The sequence below is a fragment of the Nicotiana tomentosiformis genome, chromosome 11, assembly GCF_000390325.3.
Source record: "Nicotiana tomentosiformis chromosome 11, ASM39032v3, whole genome shotgun sequence".
NCBI classification, from domain to species: Eukaryota; Viridiplantae; Streptophyta; class Magnoliopsida; order Solanales; family Solanaceae; genus Nicotiana; species Nicotiana tomentosiformis.
Window position 1 is genome coordinate 117,663,169 of NC_090822.1, and position 19,249 is coordinate 117,682,417.

The 19,249-nt window shown below is 37.7% G+C and overlaps 2 protein-coding genes across 2 annotated transcripts; one reads left to right on the top strand and one right to left on the bottom strand.

Annotated features, from left to right (window-relative positions):
• The first annotated feature begins 1,431 nt into the window (after positions 1–1,431).
• On the top strand, positions 1,432–6,867 carry LOC104108580 (polyadenylate-binding protein RBP47B'). Its single transcript, XM_009617652.4, has 8 exons — positions 1,432–1,623; positions 2,701–3,184; positions 3,909–3,982; positions 4,054–4,184; positions 4,411–4,507; positions 5,060–5,215; positions 6,157–6,257; positions 6,457–6,867. The coding sequence occupies exons 1-8, from the start codon at positions 1,498–1,500 to the stop codon at positions 6,542–6,544; spliced, it is 1,257 nt and encodes a 418-aa protein (XP_009615947.1). The 5' UTR covers positions 1,432–1,497; the 3' UTR covers positions 6,545–6,867.
• A 328-nt stretch (positions 6,868–7,195) lies between these two features.
• Positions 7,196–18,836, bottom strand: LOC104108581 (uncharacterized). Its single transcript, XM_009617653.4, has 12 exons — positions 18,214–18,836; positions 17,001–17,068; positions 15,978–16,061; positions 15,546–15,839; positions 14,734–14,873; positions 14,378–14,465; positions 13,478–13,657; positions 10,944–11,105; positions 10,580–10,773; positions 8,780–8,930; positions 8,296–8,461; positions 7,196–7,742 (listed from the first exon to the last, which is right to left on the bottom strand). Exons 1-12 carry the CDS (start codon positions 18,578–18,580, stop codon positions 7,672–7,674), a joined length of 1,965 nt encoding a protein of 654 aa, XP_009615948.1. The 5' UTR covers positions 18,581–18,836; the 3' UTR covers positions 7,196–7,671.
• Between the last annotated feature and the right edge of the window lie 413 nt (positions 18,837–19,249).

A 19,249-nucleotide genomic window follows, 5' to 3' on the forward strand; every position in this document is an offset into this window, starting at 1 on the left:
GCTATTGCTACTTATTGAGCTTGCAACATCTCGAAGATCATACGCAAGCTGATTCTGTTTTCCTCAGCGTTTTGGATATTTCGAGTTGCAGCCCGAGTTCCACCATGAATGTTGTTTTCAGGGTCGGAACATTGGTTCGCCTCGATGGCCGCATGTGAATTGACGTCTATTGGCTCTTCGACCCGAGCTCCAACGGGATCGCCGAGTGGCGTTCCACCCCCGGGGGTTAAGTTGTTGTTCTCATATTGAAGGCCAGCTCCGTTGTCGATAGGTAGGGCCATTAATTGAGAATTCGTCGTTTTCAACCTGAAATCAAAGATACTTCCAAGAGAAAGTGTAAAATGGTGTGTTTTGTAGAGATTCGTACCAAACAACCACTGTTATCCTTAGCCCCACGATGAGCGCCAAACTGTTTACCCGAAAAATGGAGAATTTATACGTAGTTCTAAGGATACGTGGTACAACTTGGCACAAATGCGAAAGTAAGTATAAATATACTGGGTATTGACTGTATGAAGAATGAAATACCAACCAAATTAAAATAGATAGCTATTTTATGAACAAGCAAGATGAATCAATGTATAAAGCTCACAAAAGGATAATCTCAATATAAATATTAGTATGTTTTTCTCTGTGAATATCAATAATATGAGAGTGTATCAATGCCTTAATGTTCCCTCCCCTACAGAAATAATAACTATCCCTCTTATAGTGGAGGGATCCTACTTTAGATATAATTAAAAATACATAATGAGGATCCCATGATAGATTAGTTTTTCCCTAATTTCCGCCGAGATTTTCTCCCTTAGTGTGGCTGTAACGGCTCTTGTCTCTCGGCTCGATCTTGATCGGGCTTGGTATTGGTCGATTTCTAGGTTTAGAGCTCGATATTGGCTCGAGCTCGATATTGGCTCGGGGCCCGGTATTGATTTTGGCTCGGTATTGGCCGGTCTCTGGCTTTTAAACTCGATAACACCGCCTCACATCATAGTTCAATTTGAAATCGAGCTCGGTATTGACTTCGAGCTCGATACTTAATTGGTCCCTGAAACTTGAGCTTGGTAACCTAGCTTCGGATCTCATACCCGATATTATGAAGATGACTTTCGATCCATTATATTCCAATATTGACTAATCATACAAAGGTCGAAAACCGGTTTTGGCCGTATAAAAAAGGACACACTTGAAAGTTGATTTTCACTTTGTCTTCACTCTTATGTGCCTAAAAAATGTTGTAGCCACGCTCCTTGGCATGTCAACAAATAGTAGTCCAATGAATCACATTGTAAAGTGAAGAATAATTAAGATAAGCATAATTTAGAATTCCATGAATTAATTTTGTCATAAGAAGGCTATTTGGTCATTTTAATATTTGTGATATTTATGTAATATTCAGTTGCCATCCATGTTATTTAACATTCACAGAGGTTTTCTCCCCTAATGTAATATATATATGCCAAAATTCTTAAAACCCCAGCGAAACACACAGAGCCAAAGATGAATACACAGCAGCCATACCACCAGCCCGCTACTCTAGAAGAAGTGCGTACTCTTTGGATTGGCGATTTGCCTTATTGGGCTGATGAATCTTATCTCCATAGCTGGTTTGCTCAAACTGCTGAGGTCTCTCTCTCTCTCTCCTATTTTTCCTTTTTTCTTTTCTTCCCCTCAAGTTTGTACTTTGTTGGTTCTGTTTTTTCTCTCTCCATGTATTATGGTTTTTTCTTCGAATTTGTTTATTTGGGTGTCTTGATTTTAGCTCAAATCGTCGAGATTTTTGTTTGAGAAGTGTTTGCAATAATTTTTCAAGATATGAAAAATAAACTGCAATCACAAAATAAGAGAAAAATATTTGTACTAATCAATTGCGAGTACAATTCTGTTTCTCCCTTGATTCTTCTATCCTGATTATCTCCGTGATTCTGATTATCTCCGTGATTCGAGGACTGAAGTAGCGAATTTCTTGAACGTAGGATGGGCAGACCTCCTGGAATGTACTTGATCTCTAGCTTCTTGAACTATTTGATTGTCAAGAAGTATTCGACCATATTTTGATCTCTTTGTGAATATCCCAAGAGTTTATGGGAATTTTGAGACGCTTCTTCAAGGGAATATGTATCCCTTTATATAGGTGTTAGTTAGGTTTAGGCTAGAGTAACCTCCAAATAACCCTAATAGAATCCTAGGATTTCAAGAGTCCTATAGTATCTTTAATTTAGGATTTAGCTTGATCCGGTAAAATTTCGATGTCTACAAGAAGCTTTCGATGTCTACAAGAAGCTCAAAAAGCCAAGTCTTGGGATTGGTTAATGAATCGTTTATGTGGGTTCCTTTGAATTCTTGAAAAAGCTTAAATTTTGCTATGCTGTTGTTTTTTATTATTATTTATTATGGGTTTTTCCTTGGATTTGTTTATTTGAATATCTTAATTTTAGCTAAAGTAGCCAAGATTTTTGTTTGAGAAGCTCAAAAAGCCATGTTTTGGGATTGGTTAATGAATAGTTTATGTGGGTTCCTTTGAATTCTTGGAAGCGCTTAAATTTTGTTATATTGTTTTTTTTCCCATTTAAAATGGGTTTTTCTTTGAATATGTTTATTTGGGTGTCTTGATTTTAGCTCAAATTGTATAAATATTTAATTTGATTAACTTTTGCTTATGCAGTTTAATGTGATGTTAATGAACAATGTTGGCCTATGCAGGTGCTCTCAATAAAAGTAATTCGAAACAAAATTACTGGCCAACCTGAGGGTTATGGATTTGTGGAGTTTAATTCACATGCAGTTGCTGAGCGGATTTTGCAGTCGTATAATGGAACTCAAATACCAGGGACAGAGGTAACATTTAGGTTAAATTGGGCATCATTTGGGATTGGAGAGCGTCGTGATGCTGGACCAGAGCATTCTATATTTGTTGGAGATCTAGCACCTGATGTAACGGATTATCTATTGCAAGAGACTTTTCGTACTCACTATCCTTCGGTTAGAGGAGCCAAGGTTGTTACTGATCCCAATACTGGACGCACAAAGGGATATGGATTTGTTAAATTTGCTGATGAAAATGAACGGAACCGTGCCATGACTGAAATGAATGGGATGTATTGCTCAACTAGGCCGATGCGCATCAGTGCAGCAACACCAAAAAAGACAACCCCTATCCAGCAACAATATGCAGCAGTAGTAAAAGGTAATTCAGAACTGTATTTTTAGTGGGTAACAAGGTTTTGTTAATATTTAAATCCAACGATAAAGTTGTCGGGGGAACCATGAGGTCTCAGGTTCAAATTCTAATGGAGGCAAAAAACACTAGGTGATTTTTTCTCGTCTGCCCAAGCCTTGGTAGACAAAATTACCTGGTACCTATGCTGGTGGGAGGTAGTAGCAGGTACTCGAGGGAATTAGTCGAGGTGCGTAAGCTGGCCTGGAGACACCACCGTCATTAAAAAAAATTGTGCTGAATGATTACTAAAATGATTTACAATTTTTATAAAAGTAATTACTATTTTTTTTGGGGGGGGGGGGGGGGGGGCACCAACTGGTGAGGCATGAAGTGCTCACTATGTGTGAGCTAACCTCGAATTCCAATGACTATGCAATATGAGAATACAGTTCATAACTTAAACCTGTAATGTTCAATGGAATTCTATTAGAGTATCAACCTCGTCTACAAGTTTCAGATTACACAACTCATAAAATTCTTGCAGGAACAGTTCCCAAATCTTTTCATTTTTCTTGCTGATGCACCTTTGATAACTGAAGAGAACAATAATTATCTGAGAAAGAACATTAAATTTCTTGGTGGTCACGCAAATCATTGCTTGGAAGATTCGTGTAGCTTATAAATGCAGTAATCTTTTGATTTACTTTCTGTTCCTCAGTACACTAAACAGTGAATTTTTATTTTGATGCAGCTGTTTATCCGCCTGCTGTTTATCCTCCTACAGTACAGACTATTCCTGTAGATAATGACTTGACTAATACAACAGTAAGTTAAGAACTTGGAATGTGTTACCTCATATTTCCACTTCTCTTCTGACTGTCTTTGCTTAACTGCAGGTTTATGTTGGTAATCTGGACCCCAACTTAACTGAGGAGGAACTGAGACAAGTTTTTTTGCAGTTTGGGGAAATTGTTTATGTTAAGATCCCTGCTTCCAAGGGCTGTGGTTTTGTGCAGTTTACTGCCAGGTATCTGTCTTCATGAATTTTCACTTTTATATCAAACCGTGTGGGGTGGGGTGGGGTGGGGGTGGGAAATAAGTGTATCTGTCTGCCTAAGTTGATGTGTGATAGTTGCCTATTACAGTTGATTGTAAGACACAAAAATGTCAAATCATAGCGATATTGATCTTTTACTTATTCCTAGCATTTTTTCTCTGTTTTCAAGTTTTGTCCCTTAATATTCACTATACAGGTCATCTGCTGAAGAAGCAATCCAGAGGATGCAGGGTGCTTTGGTTGGTCAACAAGTTGTTCGTGTTTCATGGGGTAGGAGTCCAACAGCTAAGCAGGTGAAGATTATCCTTGTAGACTTTTATTGTTAGCCACGAACTTTTTCTTTAAGATCTTAGGAAGGTGTCACGAAGAAGTTATTCATGTCATGAAATTGTTGCAGGAGTCCGACCATTAAGCAGGTGAAAAAAATCCTGTAGATTTTTATTTTTAGCCACAAAGTGCAGTCTTTAGGATCTTATGCAAGTGTCATGAAGAGGTTATCCATGTCATAAAATTATTTAATATTGGTAAGATTCTTCATTAACAAGCCATTGAAAACAAAAGTAAGAACCATCGGGTTAAATGTAGCCAGTGATTGGAACAAATTCGTTATCAGGCTCTGAAAAAGTTGTCCATTCAAGATAAGCGGTCAATATTTAAAACAAACATAGTAAAATATTGTGTGCTATGTATGGATCTGTTCATTATAGACATTTATGTTACGTGTGTACATGCAAGATGCAAACTGTTATTCAGCAAGCTGGACTATCAACTATAGATCTGAATTGCTTATATTCCACGAGTTATTAATTGTTTAGCATCTGATCAAATATGGCGCTATCTTGCAGGACGCTGGTGTATGGAGTCAGCCTGCTGATCCGAGTCAGTGGAATGCTTATTATGGCTATGGACAAGGTTATGATGCCTACGCTTATGGAGCCACCCAGGATCCTTCGCTATATGCATATGGTGCATATGCTGGTTATGCGCAATACCCTCAACAGGCAAGATTTTGGTTATTTTTCATATTCAGGCCAATTCCTTTCTGTGCAATTACTGTTTTTGATGAGAAGCTAAATGATTAAGCTACTTCATGAACTTATCTGCCAATATTTTTTTGCATGCTGGAACAACTGATAAGATAATCGCAGTCAGTAAAATAGATTCAAATCTCTTGGCCATAACTATTAAGCATCAAATTAAAATTTTCATAGTCTGTCACTCTTCATATTTGTGTCCGGGAGTACCAGAATATTGCTTCCCTTTTGTTTAGGTTTCCTCATTTTGCTGAACAGACTGCTAGTAATGAGCTGGAAGGAAGCTAACTCAGTTTAAGAGCTCCTTGTTATACACAGACCGGTTTTTCAAGGCTGTTCAGCATAGAATCAGAAAAATATGATTTTATTGAGAAATCCATGTCTTACGCCATTTACCTTTAATGCTTTGTCTAGAATATTCAAGGATCTGTTCAGCACAGAATCAGGAAAAATGTGATTTTATTGAGAAATCCATCTTACGCCATTACCTAAAATGCTTTGTTCAAGAAATTCAAAGTTTTGCACCTTTTTCTGATCTCTCATCAGCTTCATAACTTCTGCTGTGGCCTGGTTCTTGATTTCTTTTTTTATTTTTATTTTAATTTTTTTGCTTGGTGAATGTTAAGGGGTGGAAAGTGCCCTCCATGTATTTCTCCTCTGGGACAATTCTCTTACCTGATGATCGGTATCTCTTTCATTACCGAACATTATGTAGTAGTTGATGATAACTCATTAGTTTGAGCAGGCTGTACATGTGATATCTATGTTGTTAACTTTCTTTTCCTTTCATAATATCCTGTTTCAGACTATAAATTGTATCTCCTCTTTTAACTGTGTCATATTTAAATGAAGAATGTGTATAGTTCGTGTTTATCTTTTGACATATGCTGTCAATCCTTCTGGTGTAGGCTGAAGGTGCTCAAGATTTGGCTACCATGACTGGTGCTACTCCAGTTATTGAACAAAGAGAAGAGCAGCATGATCCTTTGGCTATGCCAGACGTTGACCGGTAAACATTGCATTTGCAGCTTCTTCTTGTGTACTGTAATCTCTGTAGTTGCTTTGTTAGACTTAAAGCACCAGTTGCGCGTGAAGAAAAACTTACTTTCTACCCTCCCACCTACAACAACAACATACCCAGTATTATCCCACCTACTTTTCACATATTCTATGGTTTCCACCCTAATGATATTTGTTTCTTGCCACAGGCTAAATAATGCTTACCTTTCTGTCCATGCAAGCTCAATCTTGGGCCGGTCTTTGTGGCAGAGGACATCATCGCTTTCTCAAGTATAGACTTCACCATTACGGAGAATAGTGTACCTGTTTGGATTGACTTTGGGTTCTGTGTGTATCTTTTGGTAACAAAGACTTGGCCGGCCTTCAAAATGCACACCGCAACTCAGTCTAGCATGCTTAATGCTGCTTTCTGCATTTTCCTTTCGAAAATTTTCCATTTTGGCGGCTTCTTATGTTTAGTGTAATTGTAGCCTTAGTTCTCTCATAGAATTAGGTATCAATCCGTTGTTACTATCGATAAATTTTGTACGTCTTCGGGCTACCTTGTCTTAGTACTACTTTTCTCAAGAACTAAGAGATAAACTATCTATATTTCTCCTTGTCTGTCAGACTAAGTATCATGGAGGAGAACAAAGTATTGTGGGTCTGAAATTTTCAAATTTCAACCTATGCGTCTGAAGTTGGACTATACAAACCCGAAGGTCTGAATTTGACAGACTCCAACTAAAGCAGCAGCGGCAGGTTCAGTCTTAGATTTTCCAAAATGGACTAAACTTTAAATAATTTTTGAATATTGGATATGTTTTAAATAGGGGTGTTACAAGTGGCTACTTGGTATCATTTTTCGACAGAATTGCACCAAGATAGTAAAGCCTCCCCATCCAAAGGAAAATTTAAACTTTTCTTCGTATGTTCACAAATGGTCTCTTGCTGGAACATCATAATGTAATTACCATATAAATGTTATTTCACATGTAAACTGATTTGACATTATTACAATATGTCGTACGAGCAAGATCTGCCATACCGTGAATATATACAACAGAGTTTCTCATATTTCTTGTTTCTTTCTATTCCATCTGTAATGTAGTTGACAAACTAACAGAAGTTTTGGTCACATGCAAGTGCTTGAATGCAATTCCTCTTGGCCCTGAAACATATGTTATTATCACCAGTGATGGTCAGGTCATAAATCAAGCAATCACTCGACGTGAGTGCCACTTCCTTTCTTCAACACTTGCTTTACCTATAAAGAATAGATGGTAGTTATCAAACTCAAACGGCAGCCTTGACAGCTTTTCCAGAATGAGCCTCCGAAGTAACAGCTTGATGATCTTGCATAGACGTTTAATTTCTCGAAGACATCAAGAAGATAACTGCATTTGCTCAATAGTACCATAAGTTCATGCTGGAACTGCCAACTTCTTCTCTCTGTCTTTGAAGTTCTCTTGCATCTTTGTTGGACCATCCTTGCCTGAAGACCAACAGAGTAAAACTGTGTTAGTTTTCCAAGTCATATACAGAATATAGCGCGTTACCATGAAAGCACTAGCCCGATGATTTTCTCTAAACCCCATAAAATTAGAAATTAAAACTGGGTAAATAAAAATGTGGAACCAAATATGTGTGTAACGAGACATGATAATGGAATTAATAAACCTTTCATGAGCCATCTCCAGAGACATATCTTATGGCTATTTATGAAATGATCAGAGGAATATATACCATTAGGTTCTAAATGAGATAAATTTAACATGTGTAAGGATGTGCTTCAACCAGTATGTTTAGCCGTGGTTAAGATTGAGGACATGGAACTAGACATCCATTGGCTCAAATACCTGCAGCGCAACTGTTTGCACACTCATGGCAAGAATTGTACATGAGTATTTGCTGCATAACTTAAATGACTGTAAATAGCACACTCATGTTTTGCGATTAAACAGCAAAAGGGAAAAGGAAAAAAGAGAAGAAAATGCAGATACATGACGAAAGATGAAAATAAATTTCATTTGTTAATGAAAACGAACCATCATTCTTTTCCATTTTTCTCCTGCTGCGCCACAAAAGCCGAATTGGTGTGCCTGCAAACCCTGCACTCGTCCTCAGTTGCTTTTCCATGTAACGACGGTATGTCTCTGGAAAGAGCTTTGCATCGTTAACAAAGAAGACAAATGTTGGTGGTCGAATAGCTGCCTGTAAATTAAAGGCAGGACATGAGTTTACTACGTTTTAGTGAATCTCAACTCAAGCCACTGAAGTGTAACTTTACAACACACTTGCATTCCATGCCATGTATGCCAATACAATTTCTGTTAAATCAATTTTCCATTTTAATGATGTCACAGAATGAGGGGTAGCCAGCTTGGAAGTAAACCTCTTACAATAGTTAAAGTATCACATCGAACATAATTTATGTCCTTCCTGCCTCCTAAGTAACAATACAAAGGGATTACTAGTTTTTCTCGTGTGGAAAATAGTAAATGTAAATGCATCTTTCCAAATGAAATTTACCTGAGTGCTATAATAAACACGTCCTCTCTTCCCACCTCTAGTCCTGGGAGGTGCTTTAAATGCAACAGCTTCCCGCACAACTTGATTCAATATTGCAGTAGTCAATCTTCTTGATCTCTCTTTTTCCACCGCAGCAGCAGCAACAATGATTCTAGAATATAACAATAATATATCAAGATTTTTTTATTTTAAACAGAAATAATATTACACAAAAGGTCACCAGTGAGACCAAACAAAAGCTTCAGTAGAAAAAAATGCTCTCCATTTACATCCCTCCCTGTCCTATCCAAGCCCCCAAAAGTAAACAAGAAAAACAAATGTGTACTCGGGATCCGCTGAAGATGATTCACAGAAATACCTACCCTTCGTGCTCAGCAAACCATGAGCGTACGAGCCAAATGATTTTTGCGTTGTAACAAAAGCCAAATGCACCACATAGATATAACAGAAATGTCCTCTTATTCTTCCTGTCTGGATTATAGGCAGGTTCCATTTTAACCAGTTTTCCTTATATGTTTCTAACCTGTCGTAATCCAACAAAACAGAATATGCCGCCAAACATCTCATGACTCTCCACCTTAAATTTGCATAACAAGTCGCATCTCATCAAGCACAATACCAAGCAGTCCATTTGCACTAAGCATGACATCAATCCATTGCACGGCGGCCAAACTCGTTCAGGAGCAACCCTGATCAAGTTGCGCCATTATTTGTGTGCCGAAACCTCCAGGTAAACTGGGGGACTCACCTTGGTAACCAACTGTCTCATCAAATCATCTCTTAGTCTGATGGATGTCGCGGAACCAAATTTTGCACCAACATTGGATTCAGAGTATCTAGCAAGCCAAAACCTCTTCCGAAAAATTTAAAAATTTTCTCAAAAAATCATTCCAAATTGTACAAATGCACCACATGGATAATAAACAGAAACCTCCTATTGTTCTTCCTGTATGGAGGATAGGCAGGTTCCAGCTTGACTGGTTTTACTTTATATGTTTCTATCCTGTCTTAATCCAGCAAAAGCGAATCAAATTGCCACATTATGATTAGTAAATGAAATTATACAGATCTTTTTCAGGATATACCTCAAACAAATTAAAAAATGTTTTAAATCGTTATCGAAAATATGAAAAGCGTTTCGGAAGTCAGAGAAGGTGATCACTGATTCTGGTTTAAAGATACATTTCCTGAAAATTCCTCCATCACAAAAGAACAAAGTAATTAATCAGAAGGATCAGTATCAGTTCAATTTGCACGTGCCTTCTCATCATCCTCTCCTATGATGTTACTGAAACAGAGAGTTGAAGGAAGGAGTTCATTAAGCCATTTAAACTGTAGATGGTAAGCATGAGCAAATTCAGTTGGATATCATCAGGTAGAAGCTTTATCATAGCTTCACAGTTACAAGTCATTTTCTCATTGTTTTGGGTCTCTAATAGTCTACTTTTTATTGACAATACTCAAGTGGGATTACAAAAGAAGGGGACCTAATTTCTTAAGCTTCTTATTACCCACAGGAGGTCCCACTATGTATCTTTCTTAATACACCTTCAGTTATCCGTTACTGTTTTCGAGCATTAAGCTCAGAAATACAAAGTTTGAGTTGTATAACAGCCGCGAGAATGGCATGATATGCTGTTCTTTTATCCCTTTGGTCTAGTAAGCAAATGCACCTACACATCTGATACTCAATATAAATGCCAAGTCAATTGCAACCGATTTGTCTGAACTAAGGCAATAAATTTTGTAAAATGAGAGTCGAAGTAATAACTAAGAAGATGGATGGAATAAGGAACATACTTTTCAACACTGTGCCCAGCTATTGCTGTTGAATACACAATAGGTGCCCAACTCAAAGAACGAACCTTCCGTCTAACATCTTCCTCATAAAACACAGTAGTTTCTTGGTTCTTGTTAGGGATCGTGTCCCACTTGTTCACAACAATGAGGCAACCCTTCCCTTCTTTCTCTATCCTTTCTGCAATTTTGCAATCCTAAAAAATTGCAAGGAAACAAATATAAGTTAACATATCAATATTTACGTAGCCATGTTATAAGCACAGAGGGAACTACTCTTTTGCCTATTACTAAGGAATGCCGTGCACTCATTGCTGTGTTACACCATATCTCACAACAATAGTTTCTCCAAGTCAGCTTAATGTACCTGTTCAGTGATGCAAGCCATAGCCTCAATAACAAGAGCCACAACATCTGACCGACGAATCGCGCGAAATGCTTGATTTACAGATAAAGCCTCTGGTATGCTACCTGATGAAGCCACTGCAGCCTTTCTTCTTATTCCAGCAGTATCAATAAGCCGAAACTTCTGCAGAAAAGGATCATTAAAATGTAAGTTTTCTCAGCCAACTTCAGGTGATAAACCTGGAAACTCCAATTTTAACCCAAGCCATTTTATAAATCTTACATCCAGGATGGGAATGAATGTTGACTCTGTTACGCATCCAAATTGCTTTTATGAACAATGTTCACTTTTTTTTTTTTTTTTTTTTGGGTTAGATAAGGTAAGTAAATTTCTTTCATTTATATTTCTAGTGTAAAGAGAGTATACAGTCTTGTCTAAATATTTAGCTAGACTTTTGGTAGGCTTAACAATTGCTTGACCACTTTATGTACTAGTTAAAGTTAACCCAGTCGTTGTGTTATATCAATAAACACATCTACTCTGTCATACATTAACGGTTCAACTAGAGCAAGTAGAGGTCGAAGTGCAGTCATCTAATAACAAATGAATAATGCAGAATGAGAAGTACATATGATCAACAAGTTGTTGTATATAGTTGCAATAAATTGTATCACAAACAAAAATGAGAAGGTCAGCATCTCAGAATGTGATCAGGCAGTATCTGCCTTGATTGGAAATCAACCTAGTCTTAAGATCCTTTTTCTCCCTTGCAAAAGATTCATACTCGGAAAATTCTTTCATTGATTTACTATCTGAGAAATAGGATGCATTTCCCACTTACTTCATCAAAATAAAAAAGAAATCGGATGCATTTATCATCACAAATGCAACACATTGTGCAAAGAATCACTTTATAAGCATGATGCAGGCATAATTCTTTGTTCTGTCAAATGACAATTATGTAAGAAAGAACTCATGCTCCCTTACACAGAAAAGTACCCTGATCAATAAAGAGTCATCCTGCTAAAAACAAAATCCAAGAAGGAAAAGAACAAGTGCGACCCAGTTACTATTTGCCTGAGTAATATAAAGAGGTATATACAGCCCAATATGATCCAGCAATTTCTGTTCCCAAATGCAGCAAAATAACTACACCTCAAGTATATTTAGTGGGGTCAGCTATATGAAACTTTTATACCCATTCTGCGCTATTTGAGCCAATTTCATTCCCAAATTTATCTTTAAAGACCTCAAAAACCTCTGTCAGGTAGTTGGTAACCTGGATATCTATCTTTTAAAAGCTTCTACGAAAAGAAGGTAGATCTAAATGCAAGCACCCATGTAACTTTAGAAAGATTCCCCTTTCTTTTTAAAGAGGGAAATGAAACTATATGGAGAAATGAAGTGTGAACTGGTATGGACTAGCATCACCATTCCACTTAAAAAGAATTGAAGAATGAAAAACACTATCTTTTTTTCTGAGAAATCCATCTGGGGCCAACCTTTAGAACTAACAGCAGCCTCTGAAACTCGGGGATAATGGACGCACCTCTACCCTTCTCTACTTAAATACCAGACTTAATTCGCTTGGCGCAAGGCTAGAACCTGTGACCTAAATCACAAGTCCCTCAACCTTTGCCACTTGAACTAAGTCCTGTGGCGGAAAGAAAAACACTATATAAACAGATAAATAAGTTAAAGCAACTCCAAGAACAGGCTCGAGCTTCTGAAAACACTTCAGGTACCCTCAGATAAATTACCTGCCCAATCCAATATCCTTAAGTTCTATACAATTCTAAAGGGTGAGAAACACACAAGTTATTCCATCATGAGACCATGTACAATTAACAAACTTGACGCATTTTGTGACAGGATTTGAGAAGGCTATTCCAAAATACTGTATAACCAATTCTCACAATTTGTCAGATATACTCTCTCTCTCTCTCTCTCTCTCTCTCTCCCCTCTCTCTCCCTCTCCCTCTCCCCCTCCCTCCCTCTCTCCCCCTCTCTCTCCCCCTCCCTCCCTCTCTCTCTCTCTCTCCCCCCTCCCTCTCTCTCTCCCCCCTCCCTCCCTCTCTCTCTCTCTCTCCCCCTCCCTCCCTCTCTCTCTCTCAATGTTTTTGCTGAAAGACTATTGATTAGAGATATAAATATTAATTAACTACTTGCAGACACTAGACATATATGAACATATGGAATGCTCAGAACTTATTTACTAACCAGAAATAAAAACCTCATAATCTACTAACTAGTAATCCTGAGGTCAAAGTTTAAAACCGAAACTGGAAGAAAATTTAGAGCCTTCAAACTTTAAGATCAATAGCCAGTACCACGCATAGAAAGGGTGGATGGATTTCAGTTAAAGCCCTTAAAATTATTCACCACTCCTTAACCACGCAAGGAGTAGCACAATATCTTGAGACTAGTATTGCGAACTTTCTGCACACCAAATAGATTCACATGAAGTTGAGCATTCCAAAAAGTTGTGGTTTATGTTTGACTTTCAAAATTATATCTTTTCAGGTTAATAACGGAAAGGCCAGACACAGACTCACCTGGCCATCTGATCCAGTGAATTCTGTATCAATAGCATCACGAGTCGTTCCACTAACCGGACTAACAATTGTTCTGTCCTCTCCAACTAAAGCATTCAAAATACTACTTTTACCAACATTTGGACGACCAACAATGGCGATTGCAGGAACGTAATTCTCTTCTTCAAGATATTCTGGCTCCTACAAAATATTTCAAAAAGTAAAATATTTCCCTTTTCTTTTTGATTGGTAAAACAATTGTATTAAATGAAAAGGGTTCAAGATGAAGAAGGAGGAATACAAAAATTAACAGGAAAAGGAAAATAAAACAACGGAAAAAGCTATAATAAAATCCAGAAATTTCCTATGCGTTAAGTTACTAAGAGGAAGTCCAAGACATGTGTTCCCCACTACCTTCCTTGAAAATTTCATTTTCTTGTGAAAAAATTAACTCTCTACTGAAGCCTTCACCTGGAGGAGCTGAAGAGAAGAAGATTTCTTTGGCTGCCATGAGGTTTCCATCTTCTATAGCAGTAACTCATGCCCCCTTCTAACATTGCTCTTTCATCTGAATCCCCGGGATTGATCCCACATAAACTTTAGATTTCTTTTCATAACTTCCTTTTCATAGTTTGATATATAGATGAAAAAATTTAATTTGCTTCATACCTCCGATAGCTGTACAGATTTATCCTATGCATAGCTGTTTTCAGATTCTGTACATGTAGCTTTGATTCGGCACCAACTTTTGTGTTGTTGCTTTTATAGTTTACTTAAATTAGCGAATATGTGACTTAACCTATTTCTGTGCATAATTTCTGGAAATAAGGCACAGAAATACTCCTCAGAGGCCTTAGCCACTAAGATAGTATACTAATCCAAGTAAAAGGACACCTAATCTCAGCGCAGACGAAAGAGTACCTCAACTTTCTTTATCCCTGAGCAAACAAGATCTAGAAGCTCTCCAGTTCCAGTTCCCGATAAAGCAGATACTGGAAGGGGATCAAACCTAATAAATTAAACAAAGGAACATGTTTTATAAGATTAAAGAAAAGGAACATTTAAACAGCAGTCATGAAGTTACAATGTTTATTTATAAAGAATGAATCAAGTTCATTGATGCATATCATATTGAATTTCTGAAAAAGAGTAGGGAAAAGAATTCTAGTTTTTGAAAATCTCAAGCCCAGAATGCAACAGACTTTCAAATAAACAAAAGAAATAAACAGAACTTATGGTACAAAAATAATGATATATTGCCAGAATAATCAGCTCACCCCAAAGACCAAAACTCTGATGCTTGTGAGATTCCCTTGCGTGGAGATTCACACTTATTTACAGCAAGAATAATACATTTGTCCGAGTAGTGCTTGCGTAGCCAATCTGCTATTTCCACATCAGCAGCATTTAGACCTGCCTGTTTAAAATTTGTTATTCTGTCTTACCATATTAAGCTATACACTTTAACCACTAATAAGGATAAGGTAATGTCTCGCAATCAGAATTTGACAAAAGAATATGACAATAAATAAAGTTACGACATCCATATATTAAGCACGTTGGTTCTGCTAACTGCATGATACATGAGAAGCTTAAGAATGTGTTGGGGAAGGCTGTGGCGGAGCCACATGTATTCAAGGGGTGTCGGTTACACCCCTTCTTCAGAAAATTACACTATGCAGATAGGTAACATATTGACACCCCTTGGCTTCTTCATGAGTTTACTTCTTTATATTTTGATCCACCTTAGTGAAAATTCTGGCTCCGCCACTGGGGGAAGGGGTAGAGAGAGTGAGGTGGGTGAGTCGAGGGTGGGTTGAGAAAAAAGGGGAACAAAACTCTAATCACAGTTCAAGGAAAATGCTTTCTTCTTGGGCCTTAGGGAAATCATTTTCCTTTAATTTCAGGGAAATATTTTCCTAGACAAACGAAAAGTAGGAAAACATATTCCGAAAATATATCCTTCATACCAAACACACCCTCTATCTTTTTGGAAATCTCATTACCTAAAAATGAAAGTTCATCACCCCTTATTAATTAATTTTTCAAAATACAATTAGTCTCCAAGTAATTCTGCTAAAGGGTATACCTGGCCATCAACAAGGAATATAATGACAGATGACTCTTCAACAGCCACAGTAGCTTGTTTCTCAATCATTGAAGGCATTCTAGCAACAGCAGCCTCCCTGGTAGCAAGTGGAATGCCCTCCATTCCAATTGTAGTTGAGATAGCAAGTTCTTCCATTAAATCAGCCTGTGATTTCGAAATGGTAAGCACACCTCCTGTATCCACCACCACAAATTCATAGTTTCCCCAAAATGCTCTACCATACAAGCGATCCCTTGTTACCCCGGGTTCATCTACCACAATGGCCTTCTTCCCCTGATGAAGATAAACCAAGTGTCATGAAGAGAAAGCCAGAGCAAGAAGAAATCATATAAGAAAACTGGATCATTTATAAAGATTGTCAAGGTTCTATTTCCTGGCAATCAAAAATCAAGACAAGTTTAGAGAAAATACCCCAACAAGACGATTGAATAGTGCTGATTTACCAACGTTCGGTCTTCCAACAATCGCCACCTTAGGAAGAAGATGATCAGGAATCTGCAAATAAACTTTTACTGGTCAAGTCAACCGCATAAAATTAGATCTTCATATAGATCACAGAAAATTAGTAGAATACACATAGAGGACATAGAGGGTAGATCTTCACAAAGCACTCAGAATGTTAGTACAACAACAACAACCCCAATGTAATCCCACAAGTGGGTCTGGGCTGGGCAGGGCAGGGTAGTGGGTACGCAGCCTTACCCCTACCTTGTGAAGGTAGAGAGGTTGTTTCCGATAGACCCCGGCTCAGGAAAGCATAGTCGCATCACTTGTTGAAAAAAAAAAAACAAAGCACTCAGAATGTTAGTTGCTGAACTGCATTTGTACATATTTTAGCCGTTTGCTTGATGGAAATCTATGTTGCGCAAGTCTTCCAAAAATGTCGCCGGGTATGTTTCGGATCCTCCAAAAGTAATGCTTTTTTGGAGGATCCGACATCGGTGCGGCCGCATTTTGGAGGATCCAAGCAATATATTGGAAATTGCATTCCAACCTATCCTCCTTTTTCTGGCTAGACGAGTCAATTCAGCAGCTCAACACAGGAGTCTCTTAGATTCAAAACGCATAGCTACTCATGATTCCAAGATACTAGTTGAATAATCACAAAATAGAAAGAGTTGAGTCAAGTAAAAGAAAGATGTAGTATCTTGTGCTTATCATAATGCGAAAAATGAGGACAAGCAAATACTTAAAAATGAGTTATGGTTGCAGGCTCACTTCGGGCTCTTTCTTCAGTTTCAGGATTAATAATCAATTTACAGTTTACACATAGCAGGCTTATATAATAACAAACAAAGGGAAGAATCCCTGAGACAAGAATATCATATCGTGATTTATGAACAAATCTCTACTACAGTTCAATTTTATTTTCTCAGTAAGACTCTAAAAGTATGGGAGTATAAGTTCCAACATAGTAGCAGATGAGATACTAACATTTTTTGAGGTATTATTACGTCTCTTCTCCTTGACTTGTGCTTCTTTTGGACTAGATCTCTCCTCATCTGTAATCAACACAGGAAGAACATCTTGAGCGTTAAAGGGCTAAAAAGATATAGGCTGCGACAATGGAACAGTTTAGCAAGATCTTATACAATATATTGCATTTTGGTCTCATCTTCCCTGCAATTCACTGATTAACAGCCAAATCAATTTCCAAAGCTTCAGCAGTTAAAGAGCTGTAACAAGATTATCCACAGAACTCCATCCATTGCAGTATCGTTGAACCTCTGTGCTAGAGTTACATGTCGGCAATTTGCTAGTATTTAGGAGGAAACCTTTCTGTTGAAATAACATATGCATGATGGGAACAGGGAAATGCAAAGGCCCCATGTTTGTGCAGATACAGGAAAAGGGAAGATAGCACCTAAGGGTGTGACTTAGTGGTCAATGAAGTGGGTTGAGAACTTGAGTTCTCATGTTCAAATCCCTGCGGAGACAAAAACACTAAGTGATTTCTTCCTATATGTCCATGCCTTGGTAGATAGAGTTACCTGGTACCGGTTGCTGGTGGAGGTAGCAGGTATACTGTGGAATTAGTCGAGGTGCGTGAGAGCTGGCCCGGACACCACAGTTAGAAAAAAAACAAGGAAAAGGGAAGATAGTATTTTGGATTTCCCTGTTTAAAAAGGTTAAAACTTCAGCATCAAGGGGAAAAATAAATCTTATACTCAGAACAGTTCAACTTTCAATTAAGATTCCTTCACTCTACTACTGTCCCCTTTTGCCACTTTATATTCAACTAGAAAGTGTGGTCTAATTTTGAAGCTCAAAGGACAGCCCAAGACTCTGTTTAGTTAACCTTCTGAACAAACACCAACAACAACAATAATAACAATCCCAATGTAATCCCACTAGTGAGGTCTAGAGAGTGTAGTGTGTACAAAGACCAAACAAGGTAAAGAAAAATATGATAACAACAATCTCTCACATTTGTAACTTGTATCAGATTAAACTCAATATACCAAACAATAACAACAATCTCTCTCACATTCAAGAGGCTGCAATGTATTTTTAAGTCAGTGGAGCTGAAATACCATTGCACCCACTACTTCTTTGTGACAAAGTTTTGGACTTTTACATTTCAGGATAGAGTAACTCTCTCTATTAATATAACTCGTAAAGTGGAAGTATGGAAATAGAGATAAACCTATAGTCAATTGTCGAGACAAAGAATCCGAAAACTCTCGAACGACAAGTTCAGCTTCACGTTCCAGTGAGTCAACATCAATGCTATCATCATCTTCAACATACTCTTCTTCTAATTCAGAGTCTTCAATTTCCACCAACTCCGCTTCTTCATCTTCATTTTCTCTACTACTACTACTACTACTACTGGAGAATGGTACGGCCGGTGGAAGGGAAAAGCTTCGGCTAAGAGTGTAGCGGCGATGGCGGAGGTGGCAACGGCGGGAGAGAGAGAGAGGTGGAAGATATGGAATAGATGAAGAAGTGAGTGAAATTGGGGAGAGTAGAGAGAGAGTTCGTGATAGAGATATTGCTGCACTCACCTCCATTGATGCTGAGAGAGTGAAAGAGTGAAGCAAAGAGAGGTTTATCCTTTGTTTTCCGGAGGGGCTTATCAGCCCGTAGCTTTATAAATCGAAAGTCGCATTTGAATTCATAGTCGTATTAAAAGATTGTGATTACACAATAATGAGATTATTCTAACGTATTTACAATTGCGATTTCTAAGTCCATCTAGCAAATGCGATTTAGAATTGCAATTTATAAATTGCATTTAGCAATTGATAAGTCGATTCGGAAACACCAATTTATTTAGCAATTTCGATAGTATAAGTCGATTCAGAAATTACAATTTACAAGTCGTATTTACCAATTGTTATTTATGCAATTACGAGTTATAAGTCACAGTTACAAATTGTGTTTTATAAGTACAATTACGATTTATAAGTCTCTTTTTTGCAATTGCATTTATGATATTTACAGAACTATACCAACTACTATTACATCAGTTTCTTTCTTATTGAAATTAGAAAGAATTTATAAAGATGAATATACTAGGGTCTGGTCATTACGACCCCCTTTATGAGGAGGCACCCCTTCTCCAAAGTGATGGGCTATTTTGTCTGAGTTTCTTAAAGAGAGTAGCATAGGTACCCATTGGCGATGCACGCACCTAAAGTGTTATTTGTAAGTGCATTTATGATTTACCAATAATATTT